At 35.5% G+C, this 12,542-nt stretch overlaps 1 protein-coding gene across 2 annotated transcripts in view; it reads left to right on the top strand.

The window, feature by feature from the left end:
- Window positions 1–12,542, top strand: part of CORO2A (coronin 2A) — a 156,315-nt gene that overhangs the window by 139,274 nt on the left and 4,499 nt on the right. For both annotated transcript variants that reach the window (XM_051967025.1, XM_051967015.1), the window contains exon 9: window positions 9,730–9,842. In XM_051967025.1, coding sequence (XP_051822985.1) covers window positions 9,730–9,842 — 113 coding nt within the window. The remainder of the gene's footprint in view (window positions 1–9,729; window positions 9,843–12,542) is intronic.

The following is a 12,542-nucleotide window of genomic DNA, read 5'->3' as shown; positions in this document are numbered from 1 at the left end:
AAATGAGATGATAATTGTAAAATACTTAGCATGGTGTCTGACACATAGTTAGCACTATATAAATGTTAGCTATTATTATCATTTGTCATTATCATCTGGACAATAATACAACATTGAGTGGACCATTGCTCCCCTTTTCTCTAGATAACGAGAATATATAATTAGTGGCAGACCTGGGAGTTCCTGTCTCCTAGCCCACTTTTTTTTTTTTTTTTCTAAATTGCTTTTTCCACTAAATCTCTGCATGGCAGCTCAGACAATAAAGTTTTAATTGTTTAACCATTTGCCTCTGTGAAGTAAATTTCCTGCTTAGAGAGTTGTAATTAACTAGGAATTTCTGCATAGATTGACATAAAAAGATATGCATGGAAGATAATTATTGTAATGTTTTCAGAGTTCCCATGCTGGAGCAGTGCCTTCATGTTATTTTGGTTTTTCACTCTTCTCTGATTCCAATACTTAAGATTTTGAAACTTTTTGACCCTCTTCCCCTTAATATTTATCTGTTCTGTGTCTTAATCTATCAGGACCCTAGTCTCCTTGTCTATTAATTCTAGAGGGTATGAATGGATGCTAACAGATTAATTACCCATCCTCCTAGATAACATATGAATTGAGTTTGAACTTCAGAATACATTTTCCTATGAAAATAGTATTTTTCTTAAGGCTAGGCTCTTGGAACAGGTCACAAAGGCCTTTTTAAACCACAAAGATTTTGTCAATGCAGATATACTTTCTTGAGTGGCTTACCTGTTCATCCTATATAATTCTTGTCCATATGTCTTCCCATAAATCCTTTTATTTATTTATTTATGACCCAATGGGCTAAAGGCTTTCAGCTGTGTTTTCTAACATTTTCTGGGTTTAAGATTCAGTCTGATCATCTATTTTCCTACTCGCTACATGGCCAGCCCACTTCCTTTTCCAGTTCTATAATGCATGAATAATATTTTATGTCTTTTCTTGCATAAAAGTCATCCATGATATATGCTTTAACTATTTTCACTCTCTTTACCTTTTGAGCAATCTATAATTTGGCTTTTTTTTTCTAATTTTAATGTTCAATGATCTATGGCTACATAATTTTATCAGGAGAATATTAGTATTAAAAATATGTTTGAGGTGTCTGTGTGAGAGAGATACAGACAGACAGACAGAGACAAAGAGGAAAAAAAGAGCTACCCACAGAGAGAAATCAATTATCTGATAACTGAAAGTATAACACAATTTCCCAAATGCAATTCAGTCCATGCTCATGTCCTTGCTCCCATTCATTTCTATCTATAGTATATATTTAGGATATTATATAGTATATAGTATAGCATATAAAGATATGTATCTAACATATATCTTTGGGCTAATGCACTAATTCAATAGGCTGCTCATTCTACTGTAGATTATAGTCAGGAAAATAAGCTTTCTTCTTCCAGTTGGTTTCCAATTGGTAAGTTTTTTGAATCTCCCTAAAGAGAAATGTCCCACTGTGTTAATGCAATTAGCACATTAGCTGCAGACAGAAGCTTCTGGTAGACAATTATCTCTAGGGAATTCTTATTCCAATTGGATTCTGCCCCAGACATCCTCCTGTCAGTGACACTACATTATCTGCTTATTTTGGGCTTCTCTTGATACTAACAATGATTTAACAAAATTTTCCTTGTAGCTGCATCTATTCAAATATGTTTGAGTGATACATTATTAGAGTACAAACTTTAAAGCTGCATTTTCTACTACTTGAATCAAATGCTTTAAAAATTAACCAACAAGGAACCCTGAGGGATCTTTTGGGCTATACATACTTTTAGTCAGTTATCTGACTGAAGATATAATCTTTGATAATCAACAATTTATAAAAGCCAGCTTCTTTCTTTCTTGTTATTTTTTCCTCCAAGGACACCCTTCATATGTTTGTAGAGAGGCAGTGTGATATCATAAATAAAATATTAGATCTACAGGCAGAAAGATATATATTCCAATTTTGCTTCAGACATTTCACTAGCTCTATGACCTTGGGCAAATAATCAAGCTTTTTTTTTTGGCTTTCTTCACCGACAAAATGAGGAAATTGAGCTCAATGACTTCTGTGGTCCCTTCCAGATTTAAATTATGATTATTCTTATAAAAACGAGCAGGTAAGAGTAAGTCAGGAGTCTTCTTGACTCCTTTGACTTTGGGTAATAATGTTAATTTATAATTTTGCTCCAATTTTTCCATATTGTGCCCTCTTTATAGATATCTTGAAAATCTTTCCCCCAATTAATTTAAAGTGATTTTGTCTCAAGTATGCATGTCTTGTTTTGTACTTGATCTGTTCACATAGTATATATACCCCTATATTCCATAATATATATTACATACTATATGTTTGTGATGAAAAATAGAAGACAACATGCAATTTGCAATATTAGTAGTTGAGGACAACCAATATTTTTTAAAAAGAAGCAAGTTTATTCATTTACCTTGAATGCTGGTGCTTGAAGAAAAGCAGATTTAATGGTGAAGAATGAGAAAACAGATCTGAAAGATTTTTGTGGAGAATCTCAGGGAGATCTCAGAATAATTTTGAAGGCTTTAACAACTAAGAGAGAGGTTTGTATTAGGCAAGAGGACAGGTTTGTGTAAAGCTCCTTCCTTTTGATTGCTAAGCTCCTGGAGGGAACCTCTCTTTTGCCTGTTTTTGTATCCTCAGCATTAAGCACAATGCCTGTACATTTTATTGTTGAGTTGTTTTTCAGTCATGTCCAATATTTCATGACCCCATTTGGGGTTTTCTTGGCAAATATACTGGAGTGACTTGCGTTTCCTTCTCCAGCTCATTTTATAGATGAGGAACTGAAACAAACAGGGTTAAGTGACTTGCTCAGGATCACACAGATAGTATAATTTGAAGTTTTATTTGAACTCAAAAGAGGAATCTTTCTTCACTTTATCCATTGCACCATCCAGCTGCACCAGCTGTCACATAGTAGGTACTTTAAAAATGTTTGCTGATTAGAAAAAATAGAGTTTAACATTTCCATAAAATGTAAGAGATTAAAGTGTATGGGTGAGCACATGTGAGAAAAAAATTGGCTAGAGAAGAAATAAACTGTATTGTGAAAACCAGAAAAAAAAAAAATACAAGAGGGATTGAGTCTAAGAATTTCCACATTGACCTTAAGATGGTGCTATCATCTAGGTTTAGAGGCTTTATAGCTGGAAAGGAAAATTATCAGATTAAGAGCTAGAATGAATCATGAAAGCAATCCAGTCAAAAGCACACTTACCTTAGAATGAGGAATCCAAGTCCTCATTGGTAAAAATCACTTGCCTGTAGTGAATTGATAGGTTGTAAACAGCAGAATTAGGATTCAAATTTCAGTCTTTTGATTCCTGATCTCTTTTTTTTTTTTTCTTTACTGAGACACACTACAGTTATCCCTTCCATATCTCAGAGGTTTGAAGTGCCACCCCATCTCTTCCTTTCCTCCCCCATCCTCCACCATAATATGAAAAACTCACATACAATTTTTTGGCCTCCTTTCATACCAGAAAAATCTAGATTATTAAATTATTAAATTTAAACATTTACTATATATTAATAATTAAATTTAAACAAATAAATAAATTCAAGTAATTAAATAAAGTAAAAGATAAAATATGTATGATATTGTACAGTATCATACATATTTTATGTACTTCTGAGTTTCTAAACTTTTTCCGTGCCATCTGCTGGTCTTCATATGTCATCTGCAATTTCCTCAGAATTCCTATTTAATTTCTTATGCCCACTCTTGATATATAAAAACCATGATGGGAAAAGTCACAATGGGGAAGGGATAACTATAGGTCCATAAATCTAGGAATCTTGTAAGAGAGAGGAAAGAAGAGGGACATATGTGGAAATGAAGATGATAGCAAAAACAAAAAATACTAATGGAAATGTTTAAAAGAATATCAAGAAAAGGATAGGACAGGATAGAAAAGAGTGAAGGATTATAGGTCTGGAATTTAGAGCTGCAAGAAAATCTCAAAATGATCTACTCAAACCCCTTCGTTTTCAAATAATACAATTAAATCCCAGAGATATTAAATGATACCCCAAGATCCCATACCCAATTAATGGCAGAGCCAGGACTAAGACTTAGATCTTCTAAATCCTAATTCAGAGTTCTTTTTAGAGTGAATGAACAAAAAAAGCATTCATTGTAAACCAATCCTGAGCTAAACATTTAGTATACAAATAGAGAAGGAGAGAATTCTTGCTCTGAAAAAGCTTATATCCTAATGGCAAATAACACACATATAGGAGGTATTAATTGGAAGTCAGATGAAAAGATCCTGTGGTCCTTGGTAAAGAAAATGCTAATGTAACTTCTTTAATATCATTTCCCACTATTAAATCATATCAGTTTCTGATTGAACTGTCTACTGAAGGGGAGATAGAGAGACTCAAAAATTCTAAAGACATAGCAGTGAGAAGGATGGCTAAGCCCAAAGGCCTTTGGGTCAGATGGTTGAAATAACAATACCTGGGGACACAGGGCATACAGACAGAGCACATGGTAAAGCATAGAACTGGTTCCTATCTCATCCAAGCCTTCAGTGCAAACAGCTTAAAGGAAACCAAGGGTAGGGTAACTGATGATGGAAGCTCTTCTTACTATCTGGAGATTCTAGATGGCTTCCTTGAAAGCCAGAGGTCCAGAGAGAGGGCAAGGGGAGAAGTTAAAATTTACCGTTATCATTCTACTGTTGCCATATCTGCATTATGAGAGAGAGAGAGGAGATCAGAGGAGAGACAGACAAGAAAGACAGAGATATTAATCCCAGAAATATTAAAAGATACCAGACACTGAGAGAGAGAAAAAAAGAGAGACAGAGATATTAATCCCAGAAATATTAAAGGATACCAGACACTGAGAGAGAAAGTAAAAAGAGAGAGAGAGACAGAGATATTAATCCCAGAAATATTAAAAGATACCAGACACTGAGAGAGAAAGAGAAAAGAGAGAGAGACAGAGATATTAATCCCAGAAATATTAAAAGATACCAGACACTCAGAGAGACAGAAAGAGAGAGAGAAAGAAAGAAAGGAGAAAGAGATAGGAGAAAGGAGAGGCAAAAAGAGATAAAGAAAAATGAGAAAAGGAATCAAGGGACAAAGAAAATATGGGGAAAAAGAGAGTACCTCACCTCCAAAGTTACAATTCATATATTGATGATGTTCCCAAATGTTCTGCTTCCCATCCAAATGTCTCAAAGTTTTTGTCCCTATCCTAAAGTTAAATCAGTCAATAAACATTTATTAAGCACTTATTAGGTGCTAGGGACCCTGCTAAGTGTTAGGGATGCAAAAAAAAAAAAAAAGGTAAAATGAGAGACAAAAAGACAAAGAGCTTATTTTCTAATAAAGGAGACAAAAAACAAATATGAACAGACAATGGTATGTACAGAATAAACAGGAAATAATTAAAAGAGGATAAACCCTGGAATTAAGAGGTATTGTGTAAGACTGCTTTTAAAGTTGGGACTTGAAGAAGTCAGTAGGCAGAAATGAAAAGGGACAGCATTCCAGGAATGAGAAACAACTGACGGGAATGTCCAGAACTGAGAGATCTTTGTGGAATAACAAGGAAGCTAAAAGTAAGCAAACTAGAATACACAAGGAAAGAGTTGAGAAAGTCGGTTATGAAGGACTTTGGATGGCAAAGGATTTTTCATTTGATCATAGAGATGATAGGGAGCTCCTAGATCTTATTGAATAGGAAAGTGATAGATCAGATCTGTGTTTAGGAAAATCAGTTTAGTGGCTGAATGAAGGATGATTTGGAGATCCACCAGCAGTTTTGCAACAGCCAAAGTATGAAGTGATGAGAATTTGCACTAGGGTGGGGACCGTATCAGGGGACAGAAAGAGATGTTGCAAAAATGAAATCCACAGTTTTTAGCACTGGATTAGATATGGGGCAGGGTAGGGAGAGAAGAGATAGTGATAATTTAAAGATGACACCACGGTTGTGAACCTAAGGGACTGGGAGGATGGTATTTGCCTTGATGATAGTGGGGAAGCTAGGAGAGGAGGAGAGCTTGAGGGGAAAGATAAGTTCAATTTGGGACACACCAAGTTTAAAATGTCTACTGGAAATGCAGTCGAAAATATGTGAAAGACTGGTGGAGATACAAGAGGTTAGGGAAGAACAGGTAGAGTTGAGAATCATCATCTATAGAGATGATCATTAAATTCCTGGGAGCTGGTGAGGTTACCATGTGAAGATATGTAGACAGAGGAGTCTCAAGAATTAACTCTGTGCGGTATCTCCAAGGAGCAAATGACTTGTGGCCAGAGAGGTAGAAGGAAAACCAGAAAAAGAGTTATATTCCAAAAACCTAAAGAATAGAGAGTATCAAGAAGAGAGTCACCAGTAGTTTCAAAGCTCTAGAAAGGTCAAGATGAGAAAAAAGACTAAATCTGACGATTAAAAAAGCATTCATAACTTTGGATAGAACAGTTTCTGAGGAATGATGAGATTGGAAGCTGGATTCTAAGGGGTTAAGAAGCAAGAGGAGAGAAAGCTGCTGACTGCCATCAAAATTCCCCTGGTTTCTTCCTCTATACATAGTTATTCCTTGGAGAGAGGAGTTTTTCTTTGAAAGGAGATACAAAAGAGGCTGCTAGGTAGTGTAGTAGACAGCACACTGACATCAGGAAGATCTGAGTTCAAATCCAGTCTTAGATATTTACTAGCTCCAAATGACTCCAAAAAAAAAAAGTCAGAAATTAATGATTTTCTCAAAGGAATTCATAGGATTTCTGCAGAACTAATTTGACTAAAAGTCTTGATTCCATCAAGACTAAAAGTCTTGATTCCATCAAGCCTAACATATCCTTCTTAAAACAAACAAAAAGAAAGTTAGAAGTCCCACCCCTCACAAGGGATTCCTAACTTTTTTGTATCATACAGAAAAAATGTTTTTAAATATATAGAATAAAAGTACATCAAGATATTGAAAAACCAACTTCCTAGACTCCATGTTAGGAATTCTAGTATTAAAACAACTGGAATGTTCATTAGACATAGTATCAGCTCCTAAAAACCCCAAATCATTGCCTCACAAACATATAGCTCACAACCTTTCCAAGTGTCAAATATGTGTTTCAGTTGTGAAAGATTAATTTGTTTAAGGATAAAAGTAGAACTGATGAAGAAGTGAAATTAAAATTATAGGAAAGGCCTTGGGGAGTTTTTTTGGAACAGATGTCTGAAAGGGTCAATAGAGCCTCAAAGAATTTGGATGACTTTTCTCCCACTGTTTATGCAAAAACACATGGCCTGGTCTGAAGCAGTTTCAACAGACACACCACTCAAATCAAGGGTTTACTGAAGACTTATCATGTTATGTACACAACCACGTACTTCAGTCTATGAGAAAAGCTAAAGAAACATGAGATATACTCTGTTATAAATGAACTTTCCAGTCTAGAATTGATAGTAAGAGTAACACAGTTCCTGGTACTTACACAGGAACTTATTAAACTTTGATTTAGAGCAATCAAGAGAATCAAGTGCTAAATTATATGATACTAACTGTGAATCCATTTAGGTCTTCAAAGGGAAAAATTATTTTTGCTGAAAATAATCAGAAAAATTTATGGAGAAGTAAGACTTGTGTTTATTATGATAATGATTAATAGGAAAACCACTGAACTGGACGACTGAAGACTTGGATTTTTGAATCCCAACGCTTTTGTTGTTGTTCAGTTGTTTCAGTTATGTCCAACTCTCTTTGTGACCCCATTTGGGATTTTCTTGTCAGAGATACTGGAGTAAGCCAGATTTTAATTCAGGAAAATGAATCTTCCTGATTACAAACCTAGTACTCTATCCACTGTTCAGTCTAGCTGCTTCCAAATGAAACTCACTCTTTATTAAACTATTTTCCCTTTATGTGACCAGGGATATTATAAAGATTATAACATAATCTTCATTATGCTAATATATTATTGAATGTTAATAAATATGTGGAAAGAGCACTAGATTTAGTCAAAAGATTTATAAAAATGTTCTATACTAATTATTGTTGCTCCCATAAGGTTCTGCTTCATTATACCATGTTATGGTGATGTCTCTGCTTCCTTAAAGATTACATCCACAGATGATACATTTTAATAGGTCTGAACCAAACTGAAAAGGCTTTGAGTAACACAGACTGGGGTAAACTACATTGTCTGTCATTGGAGATGACTTCATAGAGTTCATCATTCTAAGGCAGTGAACTATTATCCATTAAATGGATGAGTCATGGAAGAGCTAAGCTCTGCATCAGTGGATATAGAGTTCACGCACACTGAGAAAGTGAATGATGGATCATTTAAAATATCAGAATATTGTTATATATATGGTGAAGTCAGATATAATGGAGGGCCTTGAAACGAAGGTAGAGGAGTTCATATATTTGATGCAGTGGGCCATAGTCATCCAGAGAAGATTCAGGCAATAATCTATTAAAAGAAGACACAGATTAAATCAGGGAGACTAGCTGAGAGATTGCTGCTATAATTCTTGTGCACAATGATGAAAGCCTAGTCTAATGAGATAGCAGTGGAAATGGAGAGAGAGAGTAAAAAAACTAAACATTGTGAAGCAAGAAAAGATAAAATTTGGTAACTAATTAGTTATAGGGGATGAGGGAAGGGAATAAATGACACCAAGGTTTCCAGAATGGGAAGGCTAGAAGAGGGATAGTATCATTAACAGAAATAGAAAAGAGGACTTTTTTTTTTTAGAAAAACTTTCACTTTTTTGGAGGTCCTAAAGTGTATCTTTTTAAACATTAGAATCGAGCCTAGCAAAGAAGCTATTTTCTCTTCTAGATCTGAATAACACTGATGTGAAGAACAAAAATCAAGTTCATGACCTAATCAGTGATTTAGTCAATGGACTCTGAGCAGAAGCATAAGTTAAATTTTAGTTTTCCAGGGGCAGGGTGGTACAGTGGATAGAGCACCAGCCCTGAAGTCAGGAGGACCTGAGTTCAAATCTGGACTCAGACATTTAACACTTCCTAGCTATGTAACCCTGGGCAAGTCACTTAACCCCAATTGCCTCAGCAAAGGAAAAAAAAAATGCTTTTCCAGACTATCCTTTTTCTAAGAGTCTTTCCAGCCCACTATCCTAGGACACCTTGCATCCCAAACCACAATCTCTCCTTGGATACTCTGGACACTATCTTTGTTTCAAGACCCTCCATTATCTGACTTCACCATATATATAACAGTACTTTGACATTTTAAAAGATCCTTCATTCACTTTCTCAGGGTGAGTGAACTCTATCCACTGGTGCAGATCTTAGCTCTTCCATGACTCATATATTTGTGGCTAATAAAATTCATGAAGTTTGCCATTATTGGTAATGTAGCCATCTATAACTTCAACTGTCCACAATTTTTTTATCCCCATTCTCAGGAAAAAAATGGGAATATTGTAATCATGTTCATGGCCTACCTAATAAATAATAGCCCGAGGGGAGGAGGGAAAGGAGGGGAAGAAAAGCCTCAGTGAATTTTCAGGTACATACTCACTGAGTAGGAAGTATACAATTTAGCTGCAAACCACAGCAGTTTGATAAATATTTATAAGCAGCCAGGAATTAATAGGGATTCAAACCTTGCCCATGAAAGCCCAATTGACAATTGCTCAAGTCGGTCCTTTCCTATGATCTCTTCCTTCTCTTGGATCTTTCCATTAGGAATCATGCCAAAGAGGGGTCTGGATGTATCTTCCTGTGAGATATTCAGATTCTACAAACTGATAACAACCAAAAGCCTCATCGAGCCTGTATCAATGATTGTCCCTCGACGGGTAAGTGGCTTCTGTAGCTCAGCTGTCACAAGGAAGTCAGGACCACCTCCGACAGAGCCCCTTAGTCGTACCTGACCGTGCCCTCAGAGCCAATGGCCCACCTCTGCCTCTAGACTGGCGTGGAGTCTCTTCTCATTCCTTCCAGATTCTTATACAGCACCGTTTTAAGAGTTTTTACCACACTTTTGGTGTTCTCTGGCTTTTCCATGTCCTTCCAAAAATGCAGCTCTCAAAAATAAAAACAATATGGCGGTGTCATCCAAACAGGAGAGAGTACAATGGAGACTATTGCTTCCTTTGTTCTGAATACAGTTCTCAATGGTGTCTAGGACCATCTTAGCTTTTTTGTCTGTCATGACACACTGCTGACGATGCTAAGCATACAGTCCACCAAACCCCCTCCAGCACTCTGGCACCCCTAAAATCTTTTTCAAATGAATTATTACTTCCACATCTCCTCTTCTTATACTTGCCAAGCTGAACCCAAGTTTAAGATATTATCATTATTATTAAAATTCATCTCATTAGAATTGACTCAACATTATATTCTATTACATTTTGGGTCCCAACTCTATCATCTAAAGATTTAGCTGTCCCTTCTAATTTTCTCAGCTGAAAATTTGTTAAGAATGCCATGTTTGCCCTTTTCTAAGTAATTGATAAAAATATTAAGCTGCACAAGGACAAATCCTTGTGGCCCTTCATGTTTTCCCCTTTCAAATTGTCCTCAACCTCTTAATGATAACAATTTGCACTCAGTGATTTATCCAGTTCCAAATCATATAATGGTAGTATTCTTTAATTCCCTATTTTGTACACAGCAATAACATGACAGAATTTTTAGAATTCTTTGCTAAAATTAGAGTCATCTAAACTATTCCAAAACAGGGTGGGAAGATTGTGGGGAGGAAGGAAAGAGAAACAGAAACAGAAACAGAGACAAAGATAGAGAGAAATGAAGGAAGGAAGGGAAAGAAGGGAAGAGGAAGAGAGGAGGGGAGAAAGAGAGAGGGAAGGGCAGAGAGAGAGAGAGAGACAGAGGGAGAGGGAGAGAGAGAGGAAGAGAAGGGGGAGGAGGGAGAGTTTAACGTAGACTATACTCTTTTGTTTTTGTTATCTAAATTTATCAAACAAAAGACATGAACATATCTTACAAACATAAACAACACTTACAAAGAAAAAAGAGGATTTCATATCAAACTGAATCTCCATTCCATCTTGATTTTTTGAAGTATATAATAAATTCGATAATTTCTTTATTAAAATTTTTAATTAATGAAAATGCATCTTCTCTTCCTCCCATCTTTCTCACCCCCCATTGGAAAGAAAGAAAAAAGATCTTTGCAAACATGTATAATAAGACAAAACAAATTTTGAGAATAGCCATGTCAAAGAAATCTCAATCTGCTCCTCTGTGGGGAGATAGATAGAAAATATTTATTTCAAAGTTGTCTCATTTGTTTGTAACCCCATCTGAATCTTATGTTCTTATGTTCTCTCCTGTGTATTCTTTTAAAGAGCATTTCTCTGGTCCTTTTCTGAATGTTCATTAATCATCAAATATGTTCATTATAAAATTAATTCTTAATTTTTGCAAGGAATTAGCGTCAAGTTCACTAGCCGGTAGTTTTCAGATTGCACTCTCATTTGCCTTTTCAAAATTCAGGACAACACTTGCCCTTCTACAGTCCAGTCCCCATGGCACATTTTCTGTCCTCCATTCAAAGATCACTGGCAATAATTACATCCAAGATTCATCTGGAACTTTTGTTCATTGTTCATCTTGACCTAGTGATTTGACCTTGTCAAGGACCACTCAATGCTCTCCTCCTTTCTTGCATATCTTGGATATCAGCTCACTATTATTAGCTTTTTATAATTGTCATTTATCTTTAGTATCAATTCTCTTTTTAGTTAAAAAAATATTTTTTCCTTGGCATACAATACAGAAATGTTTCCCCTTTACTCAATCACTTTCTATCATCCTATTCACCATGAGCAGCAATCTTATCTATTTTTAATCTTCCTTTTTCTCCATTTATTAAAAATATCCTGTTACTCTTATCATTCTTCACCAGCTTCAAACCACTCTGCATTTTAGGACTCTTGAGAATATTTTAAAAGCACTTGCCAAGTTCTGAAATTCCTGATTTGTTAACCTGCCCTTGCTGCCATCTTTTGCATGTCTTTTAAAATTATCTTTATATAGATGTTCTTCTCCTTAGAAACCTCCTCCTTCCCCTTCTTCCTCATGGAAATTCTCTTTGTGTCTTCAGAAATATTTTGAAAACTTCCTAACACTGATGGACTGCTTTTTTTTCCCTCTAGAATCTTAAACCACATCTTTTTTCTGAAACCTTTGAAATCTGGTCTCCAAAAGTCCAAAATTAATATTAAAGTATGCCTGACATTCCTATCTCCCTCAGAAATTCTAAGACGGGACCAATTCCTCAAAAGGTTTCCATAATTTCTGCTTTGGAAACCAGATAGGATTATAGATTTGGAGCTGGAAGAGACATCAAAAGCCTTCTAGGTTGACTCCCTAAATGAGGACACTGAGATTCAAGTGCTACTATAAATATTTTGGGTGTAAAAGAACTTTTTTTTCATTAATGACCTCATTTGCTTATATGGGAATAGACATTTTAGTCACTTCATTTGAATAATTCCAAATTACCTTCCAAATTGGTTGTAACAATT

Source organism: Antechinus flavipes, chromosome 1 (genome assembly GCF_016432865.1).
Source record: "Antechinus flavipes isolate AdamAnt ecotype Samford, QLD, Australia chromosome 1, AdamAnt_v2, whole genome shotgun sequence".
NCBI classification, from domain to species: domain Eukaryota; kingdom Metazoa; phylum Chordata; class Mammalia; order Dasyuromorphia; family Dasyuridae; genus Antechinus; species Antechinus flavipes.
The sequence above is the reverse complement of the archived record's forward strand: the minus strand, read 5'-3'. Positions and strand labels throughout refer to the sequence as shown.